The sequence below is a fragment of the Balaenoptera musculus genome, chromosome X, assembly GCF_009873245.2.
Source record: "Balaenoptera musculus isolate JJ_BM4_2016_0621 chromosome X, mBalMus1.pri.v3, whole genome shotgun sequence".
Taxonomy (NCBI): domain Eukaryota; kingdom Metazoa; phylum Chordata; class Mammalia; order Artiodactyla; family Balaenopteridae; genus Balaenoptera; species Balaenoptera musculus.
Window position 1 is genome coordinate 43,754,563 of NC_045806.1, and position 19,835 is coordinate 43,774,397.

At 40.4% G+C, this 19,835-nt stretch overlaps 1 protein-coding gene across 1 annotated transcript; it reads left to right on the top strand.

The window, feature by feature from the left end:
- Nucleotides 1–4,850: 4,850 nt before the first annotated feature.
- BMP15 (bone morphogenetic protein 15) lies at nt 4,851–11,319 on the top strand. The gene is made up of 2 exons (XM_036840053.1): nt 4,851–5,252; nt 9,237–11,319. Exons 1-2 carry the CDS (start codon nt 4,925–4,927, stop codon nt 10,091–10,093), a joined length of 1,185 nt encoding a protein of 394 aa, XP_036695948.1. The 5' UTR covers nt 4,851–4,924; the 3' UTR covers nt 10,094–11,319.
- Nucleotides 11,320–19,835: the final 8,516 nt, after the last annotated feature.

Consider the following 19,835-nt stretch of genomic DNA (forward strand, 5'->3'; position numbering starts at 1 on the left):
CAATCCCTGCGAAGCTGACATACAATAGAAGATGGAGTGATACGTATGCAACCAGTCTCTGCAGGTCTTTCAGGGGAAGCACAGTCTCCTTACCTTTAATGTGGGAAATCAGTTACCTAGTCATTTCCTTTATTATCAAATTAAAGAAATACAAGTAGCTACTGGGACCAAACAGAGGGAGGCCATAGAATGGGAATACGGTCAATGATTACTGATGACTTGATTACCCAAAAATGACCAAAAGCTCCAAAGACAGCAGATGTCTCTGAGGCCAAAAGGAACTTCAGAGTGTATCATGCTTAGCTCTTACTTAGCTCTCGCTTGCTTACTTGGCTAAAAGAAAACCTGGTCTTCTAGTTGTCTGGAAATGATATGGTCTATAAGCAATGATGAGAGTTAAAATTCTGTACTCAGGAATCCTTGTGGGATTATCTTATTGGGGAACTGAGTCTTCTTAAGGGGCTAAATGTTCATTGGCAGCTTATATAGCAACCTACAAGATACAAAGAGAGGGGCTCTGAAGTATCCTCTGAGTTGGGTCCAAATCCCAGTGGATTCCACCATTTGTGAGCTGTACAACCTTGGACAAGTTTCCTTTTCTGATTTTCAACTTCTTTACCTATAAACGGGAATATAATACTTAACTCACAGAGTTGAAATGAAGATAAAATGAGATATAATATGTAAAATGATACAGTCTAGTGCCAAATAAATAAATATTTCTATAAAATATACCATACTCTCTGTTTTAAGGAAAATGATTTTTTTAACAGAACATCTAGAAAATAGGTCCATATTTTAAGAACTCAGAAGAGTAATCAGAGGAAATATCATGGTTATGGGAAATATTTCCTATCTTTTATGTCTCTATCAAGGTTGTTATCTTCTTGAGATAGAAACTGTTTGATCGTGGTGTCCCCCAACCTACTGCAGTGCCAAGCATAGTACTGGGAGTGTTAAAGACCAAGAACTTGTCTTATTAATTTCTGTACTCCTAGCGTCTAGTACAGTATCTAGAACATAGTATGCTTATTATATGCATTGACTCATTTAATCTTCACAACAGTCTTCTAAAATATTGCTATTATTATTCTTGTTATTAGATGAGGAAACTGAGGTACAGAGAGGTTAAGTCAATTGCAAAAATTACCAAGCTAGTTAAGTGGTAGAGCTGGAATTTGAACCCAGGCAGTCTGGCAATAGGCCTGTACCCTTAACACCTTACACAACCACATAGGAGGTACTTATTAGATATTTGTTGAATGAACACAATTGTAAGGAAATGTAAATTATAATCATGTAAAAGATGATGTTTAAAGTACATATGGACTTTAAACAATACCCATGCTCCCCCAAATTGGATAAAAATCTATTCTTTTGTAAATTTCATGCCTTTTACCAGTGTGCCCAGCATATCATAGTTTGAAAAGTTAACCCACAGTGTGCATTAAGGTTTCCTGCTGCTCAAAGCAACTCGTGGTGACCTATTTTGTTGTGTCAAGAACCCTTTTAGTCATGTCAATAATCACCTCCTAAACTGTCCAATTTAAATAATTAGTGTTTTCACATACTGGCTTTTTCTAAAGCAGAAAGGCCTGGTAAATATCATTTAGTAGATCCTGTTCCAATCACCTATAACCTGCCCCTCCACTCCACCCCACCCCTCCAACCATAAAGGCTGGAAAGACAGTTGGTGCCCTCTTCTGGGGGTTTGGGGCAGTAGCATACATCGGGCCCGCCAGGGGGCATTTCCAGGAAATAATCATGTCAGCTTCTTTCAACTCTGGTGGTAAGAATGGAGTTAGTTTTGGGATCTTTTTCTGAAAATAAGAAAGCTGACCTATTCATTCAGGTGAGTCTTCTGAAGCCCTGGTGAGTAGAGGGATGGAATAAAAATTCAGCTGAACTTTAGAAGGATGCTGAGTAGATATTTCCTTCAGTCAGTTACACTTTACATACAGTTTAAAATCATAGGTTATTAATGATAAATTTTAACGTTTATTTAAGAGTATCTATATGCTAATACTTTGTATACATTATCTCATTTAAGTCTCACCACAGCCCTAAAGAATATTCCAAATTTACAGTTAAGAAAGCTGAGATGCAGAGAGGTTAAGCAACAAACAAAAATGGCAGAACCAGGAATTCTAACCCAAATCATGTTATTTCCAGTGAATATGTTGTCTCTTTTTACTTCTTTTGATCCTGTATCAAAATCTCACTACTATGGCAGAAAAATGTTCTTGACGTATATAATCCCACTCAAATACACAGAAACATCAAAGAAAACTGTGCTGGGAACTCTTGTATGGATCCTTTGCTAGTTGTCCTGATAACTTGCTCTTTTACTGAGTTATGTTGGATAGAAAATAGGAAGTTTAAATTGGTAACAGAGGTCAAGGGCCAAAGAGAATGTCGGGAGGCAGAGAAGGGGGAAAGGAAGCAGGGAGAAGCGGTGTGGACATGGAGGACAAAGAAACTTATGGGCCACCTCTCCACAGCTCATATGAGGTCAGAACTAGCACTTCAGGGTGAGCCCAGCTTTCTGGAGAGCACAACTTGCATCAAATGTAATAATAATTAACCTGTGTCTAGTACTTACTTTGTGCCAGGCACTCTTTTAAGTGCTTTACATGTGTTAACTCATTAAATACTCACAAAAATCCTATGAGGTAAGTCTTTTGATTAACCTCATTTTACATATATATTAGAAAATTGAAGCAGAGAGAGGCTATGGTTTCCATTTCACAGATGAGGAAACTGAGGCACAGAGAAGTTGAGTAACTTACCCGAAGTCAAGCTAATGAGTGGTAGAGCTGGAGTTTGAAATTAGGATCCTGACTCCAGAGCTGTGTTCTTACCCATCATGATATATTATCCCTCCCAACATGTTGGCAAGATAAAAATTGTTTCAGGAAATGTTTACTTCAGATATGTGTGTGTGTGTGTGTGTGTGTGTGTGTGTGTGTGTGCTTGTGTTTATATTGGGTCTGATGTAAAATATATTTATTCCTGTGAGTCACAGACCAAAATATCTAAAAGCTACTGTTCTAGCACTAGTAGCAATATCTGAATTGCACATCTTCAAACTCAGTAGAGGTAATGCCAGATTGCTCTCTAAAACAATTGTACCAAATCACATTCCCACCAGCAGTGTAAGAGAGTTACCTGCATTCTACATCCTCACCTGGATTTAATAGCATCAGACTTTTAATATGTTGCCAATTCAATGGGTGTGGAAGCACATGTGGTTTTAAATTGCATTTTTCTGATTTCTTTTACATCTTTTCATGTTTTGGCCATTCAGGTTTTGCCTATTGTGAATCATCTGCTTATATCCCTTACTTGTATGTCATTGTACACAATACAACACTCACAACAACTCTCTGTAGGAGCCAGCAGTACAAATGAAGAAACTCAGTCTGGGAGTAACCTTGCTTGAGGTCACCAGCTAATGGGTTGTTGACTTGGGATTTGAGTCCAGAACTAGAGGGCCCATATCTTTTGTTTTACAACACATGCCAGGGACCAAGGCCATGTTAGAAAAAACAGAGGAAGGAAACAATTTCTAGCATATAACCATATATCATATGCCTAATTAGGTTTTGTGGAATTAACACAGATTATTTCCTTGTATCCTCACAACAAGCTGTGAGATAAAACATGTTATCTCCATTTTACAGGTGAGGAGACTGAGGCTCAGGGAGATGAAGAGATTTGCCTTGGAGAGGTTAAATGACTGCTAATAAGAGACAGAATCACAGGTCTGTCTGTTTACAAAGTCCATGCTTGTTCCACAAGAGCCACGTCTTGACCTCCTGCCCCACCTTCTCCTTAGAGCCCCAGCAAACTGATTCTACTTGGACAGGGCCAGGACTACACCTACCACTTTTCTGAAGAATCCTGGTCTGGGGTAACCTCAACTGGCTCAGCCCTGATGCCTCCATTAACCAGCCAAGCTAGGTCAGCTCCCAGCCAACTTCCAGATTCATCTCCCACTGCCCCAGGCTTCTCTGATGAAGCCCACTCAGGATCTCAACACCTTCCATGGGGAAACCAGAAAATTCTAAGTCAGAGTTCTCAAACCTGGCTGCGCATTAAAATCACCTGCAGAACTTTAAAAAATCCTGATGCCCTTGTAACACCCCAGACCCACAACATCAGAATCTTTGGGGATGGTACCCAGGAATCCATAGTAGTTAAAACTCCCCAGGTGATTTCAGTGTAGAGTCAAGATTGAGAACCACTGTTAAGGCATCTTCTTCAAGCTCCAGCAGCCATACTCACACAGAGGTTCCCATATTTTAGTGGGAACTTCTTGGAGGATTTAAGATTCAGATTTCTGAAGCCTACCCTCAGAGAGTTCATGTTTTGGGCTGGGCCCCGGAGCCTGAATTCTTAACAATCACCTCAGATAGTCTCACTGCAAGTCCTTAGTAGACCACATTTTGGGAAATGCTGCATTAGGAAAAGTACTGCATGGAAGTGGGATGGGAGCAGGAGGCCTCTGGCCCTTTAAGGACTGATTAAGAGGCTGCCTTTAAAGCTCTGGAGTGGAGCAGGATAGGGCTGCTTCTTTTCATCCTAGTGGATAAGGTAAGGGAGCAGGTCCTGGGATGGACCTCTCCTTTTAAGTGCTGTCTTGTTCCTGGCCCTGGAGAGCAGGAGGGGCATGCTGCCTTGTCCCACCTGCGTTTCTGTTTGTTTTGATGCAAAGAGGACAATTTAGAAGACCTCTTTTTGGTCCAGGAGATCCTCCTAGAGGAAGCAACATAGGACCTGCCTGCCTGCCTTTCATTTTTTCTTGCCCTATCCTTTGTGGTAGTGGAGCCTGGATGCTGTTAACCTGTGTGAAAGGAAAGGGTCAGAGTGGCGTCCTTTGGGCTTGTGCCGGAAAGTGTTGCTGAACACCAAGCCTTTCAAGATGGTCCTCCTGAGCACCCTTAGAATCCTTCTTCTTTGGGGACTGGTGTTTTTTATGGAACACGGGGTCCAAATGGTACAGGTAGGGCAGCCTTCTGTTGCCCTCCTGCCTGAGGCCCCTACCTTGCCCCTGATTTGGGAGCTGCTAGAAGAAGCCCCTGGCAAGCAGGAGAGGAAGCCACAGGTCCTGGGGCCTCCCTTGCGGTATATGCTGGAGTTGTACCAGCATTCAGCTGATGAGAGTGGGCACCCTAGGGAGAACCGCACCATTGGGGCCACCATGGTGAGGCTGGTGAGGCCGTTGGCTAATGTAGCAAGACCTCTCAGAGGTGAGTTATCATACCATATTGTCCTGGAGGGGAGAAAAATGGGGAAGAAGAGCGTAGAGAAAAGGGGATCTGCGAGTTTACTGTCAGGCTTCATTGCCCGGAAGGTGGTTTTCTCAGGCTTGGTTTTCAAAAGATGGCAAACTTGGGAGAAGCTGGCTCCAAGCCTACTTCCCTTCAGGGGCCCAATTTAAGAACAGATTGCCTTGGGGCCTACCTGAGGAAGCTCTCCCAGGCCCCAGGGCAACTGAGTGATGTGTCAGCTCCTATCTTTCAAAGAAAGTCTTAATGCTTGTTATATCACTGAAAGCTATAATTGAGAAATAGCCATATATGTTCCTGTGCAGGGCTGTTTGTGTTGTTTTATTCTTAGAAGGCAAAGGGTACAGGATGCTGAAGTGGGGAAATTTACAAGGCCTCAGAAAGGACAGAAACAGGCTCACATCTGAGAGCCTGTATACCTGGCTCCGTGAGCATCTGCTATCGTATTTAATCCTTAATGACAGCTACTCTCATTAGCTGTCCTGGAGCACTTAGCCTAATTTTTAAAGATAAGAAAAGTAAAACACAGAAGTTAAATAACTTGCAGAGGCCACAAGGACAGTGGGTGGCAGAGACAGGATTTGAGTTCAAGTCTGTCCGTAACTACTTGTGTTTGAATGTGGTACCCTGATATCCTTGTACACCAAACAGTTTTTCTATTCAGACTGTGGTTGCTACTTTGGGTTTTTGGTACCAAATGTATTTTGGAGTTTTCTTTGTTCCCATTATGGTTGCTTCTGCTTTAAACATCTGCATTAGACATTGTTCCAGGGCAGTAGTGGGCCATCATTCAGGGAAATCTTGGGAACCTGGTGAGATCAGTCTTAAGCCTTTGCTAGTCTCAGCGATGACAACAGACACGATTTACCCTCCTTCCCTCCAAGTAAAACAACTACCATTTCCCTAAGCTAACCTTTAGTGTGAGCTTACCATGTGCCAGGCATTGGGCAAAGTACTTTGCAAACATTATTTTCATTAATCCTCCCCACTATCATACAAGGTGGGTACTATGAACATACCCATTTTATAGGTGAAGAAACTGAGGCTCAATGTAACACAGCTAGTAATTAACAGAGCTGGGTTTCTAACCCAGGGTTTCAGGCTCCAGAGCCTGTGCTTTTAATTACCCTGTTGTGCTGACTGCTTAACAGATTTTAATTGAGCACCAAGCACTGTGTTTGGGTTGGGTATAAAGAGGCAAATAACCACTCCCCTGACCTCTAGGAGCCCCCACTATGGTAGAATAGATAGATAAGTAATCACACAGTGGTGGTGCAGTGTGGCAAATGCTTTGAAAAGGATAAGCAGCAGGGCTTCCGGGAATCCAAAGAAGAAATAGGTTGCTGCTTAGTGCAAGGAGATGGAAGCAGTGAGACAGTCGGAAGGCCTCATTGAGGAGGTGGCATTTGAGCTGGACTTCTGCGTAAGGAGTAAAGAGATTATGCATACAAGGAGGGGAATGCATTCTGATTAAGGAAAAAGAAGATAACTTGGTGTGGGTGGAGATTTACTCAACAAATATTTATTTGGCAACTGCTAAGTGCTAGGCATTGTACTAGGTGGCGGAATATGATCAAGATAGGCATGGTTCTCATGGGTGAGACAAGTAAGTAAACACAGATAGTTGTAAATTGTGGTAAATGCTATCAAAGAATGAAATAGGTGGTTTTGATAGAGAATAGCAAAGAGATCTTCCCTTTGCATGGGATTGTCAGGAGAGGCATCTTTGAAGAGGTGATATTCGAGCTGAGGCCTGTAAGATAAGAAGCTCTGCATGAGAAGAGGAGGGAGAAGTCTGATCTAGGCAGAGGGAACAGCATGTGCAAAGGCCTAAAGGGTGGAAAGAAGCTTGTCCGACTTGAAGAACAGAAGGAAGATCAGGATGGTTGGAACCTAGTGAGACTGTGGAGAGCAATGGGATATGAGACTCAGAGGTCATTACAAGGGATCTGGGTTTCACTCCCAAGTGCAACCGGAAGCTGCACAAATCAATTCTGTACAGATGATATGAGGCTAGAAAGGAAGATGCCTAGAATTAGGCCAGTACCCTGGTCTGCCTGTGGGACACACCGGCATCTAGGGACTCTGGAAAGGATCCAGAAATGGATGACAAGAGAGCTGGGCCTGATCTTTCCATCAGGAGATGACCCAGCTGAATCAAGCTTGCCTGGAGAGCTATTCCAGGTTCAATCACACAGGATGTGTGAGTCAGCCATTTCCCTGAAAAGTTCTGAGCAGACCCTTCTTGGCTCTGATCCTTAGCAACCCCACCCTGCTTCAGGAAATATGTGATGTCAGGGTCTGAAAGGAAAGGGCAGTTCCTCACCAGACAGCCTGTTAGAGGCTGGGTTTGGATTCGTTTTCAGGCAGGGTGGGGCAGATGTATGCGTGGGTCTCTTGGAAAGATTATTGTAGGATGGGAGTATGGAGTAATTTGAGAAAGCGAATACAAGCCTGGCTTGGGCCTTGTCTGAATGATATCCAAGTGCCCCAAACTTGAGGGTGTATTAAGCATGAGTTGGAACATGAACTTAAAAAAAAATCCTGATGTGTGATTTCACTCATGTGGAATATAAAAAAACAAAACAAATGAACAACAAAAAATAAAAACAAACTCAGATAGAGAGATTAGATTAGTGGTTACCACCAGGGAAAGGGGTTGGGGGGTGAGTGGGTGAAATAGGTGAAGGGAGTCAACTGTGTGGTAACAGATGATGGTAACTAGGCTTGTGTTGTGATAACACTGTAGTGTACACAGATGTTGAATTATGATGCTTTACACCTGAAACTTAGATACATAATATTTAAAAAATCCTGATGCATCAAAACATTAAAGAGTTTCTATGTTGAACGTCCCAGGCCTATGAAGAATTCCAGGCTCGTGGATTCAGTGGAGAAGGAAGGTTAGGTGAATAATATGTAAATTAACATGGGAATGTTTACTGATGTGTGAAGATGACAGAAGGCTTTTTCTTGCTGTGCGTGGTTTTTGTAATTGTTGCTCTTGACCTTTGCCAGGAGAGGGCGCAGAAGGTCAGAGCACTGCAGGCCCAGCTTTCCAACCCTTTGGCCACTGGGTGTCAGCATCACAGTTTAGATTAAAACTCTTAATCACTAAGAGGCATGTAGCTTCTAAGTAGACTTCTTAGCTAACGAAATATTTACATGAACAGGGCCTTGTTGAAAGTGGTATTTACAATGAATGGGGTAAATGAAGAATCATTTCCAGTAAGGAATGGAAAAGGGAGAGACTGAGGGTTAAGGGGGAAAACGGCCCAAGAAGGGAATAGCTGCTCAAGAACAAATTCAAATAGAAGGCAGAAATGGTAAATACCTGCCCCCACTAGGAGTGGATAGACAAAATTATTTTGTGCCATCTCAGCCCTGGATTTGAAGTGATGGCGGACCATAGCCCCCAGTATTGGACTGTCACCCTAAAGCTGCATCTGTATAGTGATATAGCATGAGGATTTGTTATTCATGTATGTCTCAATGACCCTCCTAATTGGTCACTTTTAATAGTCAGCTATTAATACATACAATATATACACACAATTCTGCATTTGAGGTGTTTTTCTCAGCCTGGTGCTGTGAGTGATCTAAAAGTTAGACACAATTTGTCTTCTTAAGGGAAAAATACTTGGGCTCAAATCTTTATTCTAACACACTGGCTGTGTGTCCTCTGGCATAGCTTCTCTGAGCTTCAATTTCCTTGTCTACAAAATGGGGAAAATAACTATCTCATAAGGCTCTTGCAGATTCAAGAGCTAATGCATGTAAAGCATCTAATACATTAGTAAGTGCTCAATAGATGATAGCTATTATTATGATCTTGAATTCATTTTAGGGCTGCTTGTCAGTTTGCACTGAGCAGGTTTGTGAGCGAGACTCAGGCTAGGAGGTAAGAAGCTAATGCTCTGCTCTTGTTCCCTCTTACTGATGCAGGCCCCTGGCACAAACAGACCCTGGACTTTCCTCTGAGACCAAACCGGGTAGCATACCAACTAGTCAGAGCCACTGTGGTTTACCGCCATCAACTTCACCTAGCTCACTCCCACCTCTCCTGCCATGTGGAGCCCTGGGTCCAGAAAAGCCCAACCGATCACTTTTCTTCTTCAGGAAGAGGTTCCTCAAAGCCTTCCCTGCTGCCCGAAGCTTGGACAGAGATGGATATCACGCAACATGTTGGGCAAAAACTCTGGAATCACAAGGGGCGCAGGGTTCTACGACTCCGCTTCCTGTGTCAGCAGCCAAGAGGTAGCGAGGTTCTTGAGTTCCGGTGGCATGGCACTTCATCCTTGGACACTGCTTTCTTGTTACTCTATTTCAATGACACTCAGAGTGCTCAGAAGGCCAAACTTCTCCCCAGAGGCCTGGAAGAGTTTACGGAAAGAGACCCTTCTCTTCTCTTGCGGAGGGCTCGTCAAGCAGGCAGTATTGCATCTGAGGTTCCTGGCCGCTCCAGGGAGAGTGATGGGCCTGAAAGTAACCAGTGTTCCCTCCACCCTTTCCAAGTCAGCTTCCAGCAGCTGGGCTGGGATCACTGGATCATTGCTCCCCATCTCTATACCCCAAACTACTGTAAGGGAGTCTGCCCTCGGGTACTACACTATGGTCTCAATTCTCCCAATCATGCCATCATCCAGAACCTTGTCAATGAGCTGGTGGACCAGAGCGTCCCTCAGCCCTCCTGTGTCCCTTATAAGTATGCTCCCATTAGCATTCTTCTTATTGAAGCAAATGGGAGTATCCTGTACAAGGAATATGAAGATATGATTGCCCAGTCCTGCACGTGCAGGTGATAGCAGAAGTACAGCTAGCTCAGGTTTGCCTGAGAAATTAGAAAAGGGTTTAAAATAAACTAATATTAATGTTAAAGCTGCAAGTGATGCTCTACCCAATCTATAGGCTCTACTCCTTGCCTTCAGTGTTGTTACTTAAGTCTCTTCCCCTACTTATGAGCTCCTTACTTTATAAAAATAGTTCTGATATCAAACATCAGTATGTTTTGACCATTAGTCTGAGCCCTTAATGTTTAAGATCTTCCTTTGGAGAGGCCCTCTCTATTTCCTTGTCTTTTTTTTTTATTGTGACTTTGTCAAACGTCACCAGTCCATGATGGTAGAACTTTAGGAATCGTACTGCCAAGTCCTGGGAGAGGTGGAATCGTCCTAGAGTCCATCTTCTGAGGATCTAGAAGATTTGAGGTGAAGAAAGCAACTTGAGATTTTATACTCCTCTTCCTTGCCTCCTGAATCCTAGAAACTAGTACCTTATCGGAAAGACTGCCTGCTTCTGTGTTTGGATTTCCCTCTAAATCTAAAACCATTTCTCAGATGGACTAGAAAACTTTTAGGCAATAATCTCCATAAAAATCTTTTGAGGGGAACAGAAGGAAGGGAATCTTTTTCTAAGCCATCAGGGCTTTTCCTCTCAGGCTCTGAACCTGGGGGAAATACCTGGGTTTCCTTTATACCCTAGGGTGAGGAGAGCAGTCTTTAATAAGGCCAGTAGGGAAATGTGTATGGAGCTGAGATGACAGTCACTTCAAAATCGCCTGTGTCTACAGTGAAGAGATGAAGAGCTGTCATTGCTGATTAGGATTATGTATGGGTGAGGCGTTTTAAACTTTCTATGGAACAATAGATTTCACAGGGTATTTTCTCATTTTAGGTAACCCTTAAACTCCTGCTAATGATCCCACAAAGAAAGCTCCCTGGTGGCTCGGAGGCTGGGACTTGGCCTGGTTGGAAGTGGAGGGGGTAGAAGGCCGCAGTTAGGAAGCTTAAAAGGGCTGTGGGGGAAGGGTGAAATGTGATGAGGCCTGGGGCCCACTTCATTCTGAGCTTGCCTGTTTGTGTGTTCAGCTGGGCTCCGGGCATGGGTCTCTGGGGGAGATGGGCTTGCTGTATTGGGAGGCATGGAGCTCTGCCTTGGACTAAATGATGCTTGCAGTGTGACTCTTTCCTACTCCTGTGCTGTATTGAAATGATGGGGACTGGGCTGTGTTGCAAATAAATCAATTTTTGCTGTTAAAGAAAATCCTGAATGGTTTGGGGATTGGGAGAGAGTGGGTGGAAGGGATTTATTTCATTTGTTCCCTTTAGCTATGGCCAGGAACTCAACCCTAATCCCCCAGGGTGGGGCTGGAGGCGCCAATGAAGTTCTCTCTTAAGGCAGCCCTGCTAGCAATCAGCCCTCACCAAAGGGCCCCACTGAGGAAGCCCAGTAAGGCATTTCCCCTGCCCAACTGTTCCTTGACTAGTCTTATGGTCATTATCAGTGGAATGGGACTGATTTAGGGTGGCTTCATATATTTGCCAAATGTAAATCCCTATCTCTTTCTCCCGTATCCATTGTAGATTAACTCATTTTTACCACCCCCTTAAATTGGTTCCAGCTAGGCTAAACACCTTACATGTCTATAAATACACAAATTTTATTCTGCTGCCTGAGGAGCTATTCCTTAACATCCTTTTGTCCATCTATCTTCTTTACTGTATCTTTAGGAATGGGCTCAGGCATTTCTCTTCATCTCAATGCCCCCATGATACCCCAGACTCAGGTAGGATCTCCCTCTCTGTGCTCACAGCATAATTTGCTTTCCTTTAACAAACTCTATTGTAACTGTCTTTGTTGCCAAAAGATGGAGCTCCTTTTGAGAGTTTCAACTGTGTTTTATCCATTTCCATATTATTGGAGCCTGGCACATAGTAGGTCCTTGATGGATACAAACATAGGACAGTCACACTTTTTTTTTTTTGTGAGGGACGCATCCTTCCTAACATGGACTATTTCAATGTTCACATCTCATTTTCCATTGGAATAAATGCAATACAAGATATACTTTGTATATAAAGTAAGATGAATTCTTGTGCCCCATTATTTCAAAATCGTGATTCAGATTACAACAGAATGTGACAGCTGTGTTCTTGAGTAAGGCAGTTCATGGAATTGTTATATATGTTGGGAGTTAAAATGGGAATGTAAATATGGGCTTCCAGGCCAGTCACTCCCCCAGCCTAGCTGGGGTAGGCACAAATACCTAACAGGCCTGAATACAGACCTTGGTCACCGGACCAGATTCTGAATTCAGCATCTCAGTGTTCTTTGGAATTTTCAGGAAATCATGGTCTCCTAGCCTTGAGTCCTGAATATGTCTGAAACTTAATCTGTTTATGGAAGGCTCAGGGTTAACTGGCCCCATTATCCATTAAGCCCTGAGTTGTCAGAATACCCAAAGAAAACACTGGCAGGACAGAATCAGTTGTGGCTGATGTTACGGATTCTTTTCTTTTGAAATATTTCTTTCAGCTCAGCACTTTTTCTCAAGTCCAAAGTGAGAGATCTATACCTCAAACCTTTCTCTAGGAGGAAGGAGACATGCTTTCTAGTGAAGGAGTGTGTGTGTGTATGGGATTGTGCCCAGGTGGGTGGGGAGAAATAGTTACTTGGTCCAGAAAGGGAAAGCAGAGCACAAAGTCCACCTTGTCCCAGCTCCCCCAGTGAATAGGCCAGAACTCCGTTCAATGTGTGGGTGCAAAAGGAGCAGGCGATTAAGCTTTCTTCTGACCCTGGAGCTCTGTTACATTTACCTAGGTAGTATATTTTGTCCAATTCTGGGCAAAGTTAGGAAGCAGGTGAAATTTATCTTCAGTTTCACCAAATATTTGGGTGCCTAATTTTGTAAGTTTTCAAATGTCTTCAGTTAATTCTCCCAACAGCACTATAAAGCAGGAGCTATTAGCCCCATTTAAAAAAAGAATGGTTTATTGAGATATAATTTGTATACTATAGAAGCCACCATTTTAAAGTGTTCAATTCAGTGGTTTTTAGTATATTCAGAGTTGTGCAAAAAACACTACAAAGTGATTTCACCACAAAGAGAAACCCCATGCCCATTAGCAGCAGTTAATCTCCATTTCACTGACCCCAGCCCCTGGCAACTATTAATCCATTTTCTTTTTCTATAGATTATGGATATTCATACAGGTCAAATCATGCAATATTTGGCTTTTTGTGACTTACTTCAAATTAGGATTATGCTTTCAAGGTTCATCTGTGTTGTTCATTCCTTTTTTTTTCCTGAATAAAATTCCATTGCAGTATATACCACATTTTATTTTTCCATTCATCAGTTGATGGGCATTTGAGTTGCTTCTACTCTTCAGCTATTATGAATAATGCTGACAAGAATGTTCATGTGGAAGTTTTTGTGTGGACATATATTTTCAATCCTCTGGCATATATACTTAGGAGTATTAAGGCTGAATCATATGGCATGTCTATGTTTAACATTTTGAGGGACTGTTAAACTGTTTTCCAAAGTGGCTGTACCATCTTACAATCCAGAAATGTCTGAGGGTTTCAATTTCTCTACATCCTCACCAACACTTCTTTTGTCTGCCTTTTTTATTTTAGCCATACTAGTGGAGGTAAAGTGGTATTTCGTTGTGGTTTTGATTGAATTTCCCTAATGACTAATGATGTTGAGCATCTTTTCATGTGCTTATTTGCAACCTGCATATCTTCTTAAGATAAATGTCCATTCAAGTCATTTGTTTTTATTTGGGTTTTCTCATATTGTTGAGTTGTAAAAGTTCTTTATATGTTCTGGATGTTAGTTGCTTATCAGATGTATGATTTGCAAACATTTTCTCTGATTCTGTGGATTGTCTCTTAACTTTCCTGATGGTGTCCTCTGAAACACAGAAGTTTTTAATTTGGAAGAAATCCAATTTATTTATTTTTATCTTTTGTTCTTATGCTTGTGGTGTCATCTAAAAAACATTGAATAATTCAAGATCATGAGAATTTACACCTATGTCTTCTTCTAAGTGTTTTATAGTTTTTGCTGTAACGTTTAGGTGTTTAATCCATTTTAGTTAATTTTTGCATATTATGTGAGGTAAAGTTCTAACTTCATTAATTTGCATGTTGATGTCCAATAGTCACAGCACCATTTGTTGAAAAGACTAATTTTTTTCCCCATTGAATTATCTTGGCACTCTTGACGAAAATTGACCATCAGAGTTTATTTCTAGACTCTCAGTTTTGTTCATTGATCCATATGTCTATTATGCCAAGACAGCACTCTCTTGATAACTGTAGCTTTGTGTAAGTTTTGAAATTGGGAAATGTGATTCCTCCAAATGTTTTCCTCTTTACCAAGATTGTTTAGGCTATTCTGGGTCACTTGTATTTCCATATGAATTTTAGAATCAGCTTTTCAATTTCTAAAAAAATACCAGCTGAGTTTTTCTTGATTACGGACTGAAATGAATCTATAGATAAATTTGGGGAGTATTGCCATCTTAATATTATTATCTTCTGATCTGTAAAAATGAGATGTCTTTCCATTTATTTAGGACTTCTTTCATTTTTTCAACAGTTTTGTCATTTTTCAGTATATGTCTCACACTTTAAATCCATTCCTTAGTTTTTTTATTCTTTTTGATGCTATTATTAAAGAATTTTTTCTAAATTTTTCAGGCCATTAATTGCTAGTATATAGAAATACAATTTATTTTTGTATACTGAACTAGTACTCTGCAACCTTACTAAACTCATTTATTAGCTGTAATAGTTTGTATGGATTTCTTAGAATTTTCTATATACAAGATCATGTCATCTGTGAATATATATAGTTTTACTTCCTTCAATCTGGATTTCTTCTTTATTTCTTGCCTAATTACCCTATCTAGAACCTCCAATACAATGTTGAATAGAAGTAGTGAGAACAGACATTCTTTTTCCTGATCTTAGAGGGAAAACATTCAGTCTTTTACCAATAAATTTGTTAACTGTGGTTTTTCATAGTTCCCCAACTTCAATACTTACTTTAAAGCTATAGTGATCAACACAGTGTGCTATTCGTGAAAGAATAAACAAATAGGTTAATGGAATAGAATAGAGAACCCCAAAATAGACCCACACAAATATAGTCAACTAATGTTTGACAAAGCTGCAAAGGCAATTAAATGGATAACAAATAATCTTTTCAACAAATGGTGCTAGAATAACTGGACAACCGCATGCAAAACAATGAATCTGTACAAAGACATTATACCTGTTACAAAAATTAATTGGAAATGGAGCATAGACATAAATGTCAAACACAAACTATAAAACTTCTAGAAGATAATATAGGTAAACCTTGCTTTGGTGATGACTTTTATTTCTTTCCTATATTTTACTTTTTGCTCTTTTAGGGCTTTTTATTATTTTATTTCATCTTGGCTTGAACAAATATCATCTCACTTTACATTTGTGGAAACGAAGGTTTCTGGAGACTTGCCCAAAGTCACAAAGCATAGCAAATGAGTGGGTAGTTGGATCCTAACCTGAATCTGTCTGATGCCCTGATGATAACTTTTTAGATGTAAGAGCAAAAGTATGGTCTAAGAAGGAAAAAGCTGATAAGTTGGATTTCATTAAAATTAAAAATTCTGCTCTGCAAAAGACACTGTTGAGAATGTAAAGATAAGCCACAGACTAGAAGGAAATATTTTCAAAACACATATTAGATAAAGGACTTGTATTCAAAACATGCAAAGAACTCTTAAAATTCAACAGTAAGGAAACAAACAACCAAATTATAAAATAGGCAAAATATATGAATAGAAACCTCATCAAAGAAGGCATATACATGGCAAATAAGCATATGAAGAGACGTTCCACATCATACGTCATTAAAACAACGAGATACCACTGCACAACTATTAGAATGATTAAAACCCAAAACGCTGACAGCACCAGTTGCTGGTAGGAATGCAAAATGGTACAGATGCTTTGGAAGACAGTCTGACAGTTCTTGCAAAGGTAAACATAGTCTCACCATACAATCCAGCAACTACACTCCTTGTTATTAAAATGAGTTGAAAAGTTATGTCCACACAAAAACCTGCACGTGAATGTTTACAGCAGCCTTATTCATAATTACCAAAACTTGGAAGCCACCAAGATGTCTTTTAATAGGTAAATGGGATAAACAAATTAGTACATGTATACAAGGTAATATTATTCAGCAATAAAAAATAAATGAGCTATGACGCATATTGCTAAGTAAAGCCAGTCTGAAAAGGTTACATACTGTATGATTCCATTCATATGACATTCAGGAAAAGGCAAAACTATAGAAACAGTAAGAAAGATCAGTGATTGCCACTGGTTCAGAAGGAGGGAAGTGGGGGATGCATACATGGAGGATAGGGTATTTTTAGGACAGTGAAATGCTTCTGTATGACACTGTAATGGTAGATACATGGCATACGTATTTGTCAAAATACCTATGCAATATACAACTGAAAGAGTGAACTTCCTGTAAACTATGGATTTTAGTTAATAATAATGTGTCAATATTGGTTCCTCAGCTGTAACAAGTGTACCACAATAATACAAGCTATTAATAATAGGGGAAAACTGTGGTGGGGGAGAGGAAGGAAGGGTAGTATATGGAAACTCTCTGTACTTTCTTCTGTTTTTCTCTAAAACCAAAAATGCTCTTAAAAAAAGAAAGTCTATTAAAACAAAAAAAGGCTTTTTTGTGTGCAGTGAGCTCCGAGCCAGGGCAAATAATGATGAGTCATGTGAGTGGGTGTTTCCAAGAACTGCCAGACAGGTCAAATTGTGACAATTCTCTGGGAATGGGGCTTTTTGGGGACCTCAAACCCAGTCTGCCCCCTCCAGTGGCTTCTAGGCTACAGATTTTCACAACTACTGGTTGTTGTCAGGCTGTTATTTTTCAAGGCTACTATGGAGGTGATGAGATGGGGATTAGAATAGAACAAGTTAAAATGCCATACAGCTCAGTATTCTCATGGAGGTTCAGTCATATTCCTTGAATAATTGCTTTTTGGATTGTTGCAATCCTTTGGTTAAATCCAGAATTCTGAAAAAGTTGATTTTTTTAGGGTGGGGATGCAGTGCCGCGGGATCTTAGTTCCCTGACCAGGGATGGAACCCGCGCGCCCTCGGCAGTGAAAGCACGGGGTCCTAACCACTGGACAACCAGGGAATTCCCCAAAAGTTGATTTTTTTTATATATATATTTTTGCAATGTTCTTACTGATTTTATTGAGTGGATTTCTGGAGTTCCTTGCTGCACGATTGCTGAAGTGGTCTTCTATTAGCCCCATTTCACTGTGACTTTCGCCAGAGATCTATAGCTCCATGTCTTCTCTACTCATTCGTTTGTTCAACAGATAGGAAATTCTCCAGATAATAGGCTATTTCATTTTTTCTTAAACATCTTTATTGGAGTATAATTGCTTTACAATGGTTAGTTAGTTTCTGCTTTATAACAAAGTGAATCAGCTATACATACACATATATCCCCATATCTCCTCCGGCTTGGGTCTCCCTCCCACCCTCCTTATCACACCCCTCTAGGTGGACAAAAAGCACCGAGCTGATCTCCCTGTGCTATGTGGCTGCTTCCCACTAGCTATCTATTTTACATTTGGTAGTGTATATATGTCCATGCCACTCTCTCACTTCGTCCCAGCTTACCCTTCCCCGTCCCCATGTCCTCAAGTCCATTCTCTACATCTGCGTCTTTATTCCTGTCCTGCTACTAGGTTGTTCAGAACTTTTTTTTTTAATATTCCATATATGTGTGTTAGCAAACGGTACTGTTTTTCTCTTTGTGACTTACCTCACTCTATATGACAGAATCTAGGTCCATCCACCTCACTACAAATAACTCAATTTCAGTTCTTTTTATGGCTGAGTAATATTCCATTGTATATATGTGCCACATCTTCTTTATCCATTCATCTGTTGATGGACACTTAGGTTGCTTCCATGTCCTGGCTGTTGTAAATAGAGCTGCAATTAACATTGTGGTACATGACTCTTTCTGAATTATGGTTTTCTCAGGGTATATGCCCAGTAGTGGGATTGCTGGGTCGTATGGTAGTTCTATTTTTAGTTTCTTAAGGAACCTCCATACTGTTCTCCATAGTGGCTGTATCTATTTACATTCCCACCAACAGTGCAAGAGTGTTCCCTTTTCTCCACACCCTCTCCAGCATTTATTGTTTCTAGATTTTTTGATGATGGCCATTCTGACTGGTGGGAGGTGATACCTCATTGTAGTTTTGATTTGCATTTCTCTAATGATTAGTGCTGTTGAGCATTCTTTCATGTGTTTGTTGGCAATCTGTATATCTTCTTTGGAGAAATGTCTATTTAGGTCTTCTGCCCATTTTTGGATTGGGTTGTTTGTTTTTTTGTTATTGAGCTGCATGAGCTGCTTGTAAATCTTGGAGATTAATCCTTTGTCAGTTGCTTCATTTGCAAATATTTTCTCCCATTCTGAGGGTTGTCTCTTCGTCTTGTTTATGGTTTCCTTTGCTGTGCAAAAGCTTTTAAGTTTCATTAGGTCCCATTGGTTTATTTTTGTTTTACTTTCCATTAAAAAAGATCTTGCTGTGATTTATGTCATAGAGTGTTCTGCCTACGTTTTCCTCTAAGAGTTTTATAGTGTCCAGTCTTACATTTAGGTCTCTAATCCATTTTGAGTTTATTTTTGTGTATGGTGTTAGGGAGTGTTCGAATTTCATTCTTTTACATGTAGCTGTCCAGTTTTCCCAGCACCACTTATTGAAGAGACTGTGTTTTCTCCATTGTATAGCCTTGCCTCCTTTTTCATATATTAGTTGACCATAGGTGCATGGGTTTATGTCTGGGCTTTCTATCCTGTTCCATTGATCTATATTTCTGTTTTTGTGCCAGTACCATATTGTCTTGACTACTGTAGCTTTGTAGTATTGTCTGAAGCCAGGGAGTATGATTCCTCCATCTCCATTTTTCTTTCTCAAGATTGCTTTGGCTATTCGGGGTCTATTTTCTCTCCATACAAATTTTAAGATTTTTTGTTCTAGTTCTGTAAAAAATGTCATTGGTAATCTGATAGGGATTGCACTGAATCTGTAGATTGCTTTGCATAGTATAGTCATTTTCACAATGTTGATTCTTCCAATCCAAGAACATCGTATATCTCTCCATCTGGTTTTATCATCTTTAATTTCTTTCATCGGTTTCTTATAGTTTTCTGCATACAGGTCTTTTGTCTCCTTACGTAGGTTTATTCCTAGGTATTTTATTCTTTTTGCTCCAATGGTAAATGGGAGTGTTTCCTTAATTTCTCTTTCAGATTTTTCATCATTAGTGTATAGGAATGCAAGAGATTTCTGTGCATTAATTTTGTGTCCTGCTACTTTACCAAATTCATTGATTAGGTCTAGAAGTTTTCTGGTAGAGTCTTTAGGATTCTCTATTTATAGTATCATGTCATCTGCAAACGCTGACAGCTTACTTCTTCTTTTCTGATTTGGATTCCTTTTATTTCTTTTTATTCTCTGATTGCTGTGACTAAAACTTCCAAAACTATGTTGAATAGTAGTGGTGAGAGCGGGCAACCTTGTCTTGTTCCTGATCTTAGTGGAAATGGTTTCAGTTTTTCACCATTGAGAACGATGTTGGCTGTGGGTTTCTCATATATGGCCTTTATTATGTTGAGGAAAGTTCCCTCTATGCCTA

Excerpts from the sequence above, each read along its gene's own strand:
- BMP15 (XM_036840053.1), top strand. The coding sequence starts at position 4,925 with ATGGTCCTCCTGAGCACCCTTAGAATCCTTCTTCTTTGGGGACTGGTG. Across the intron at positions 5,253-9,236 it reads TGTAGCAAGACCTCTCAGAG|GCCCCTGGCACAAACAGACC; the intron begins GTGAGTTATCAT and ends TTACTGATGCAG.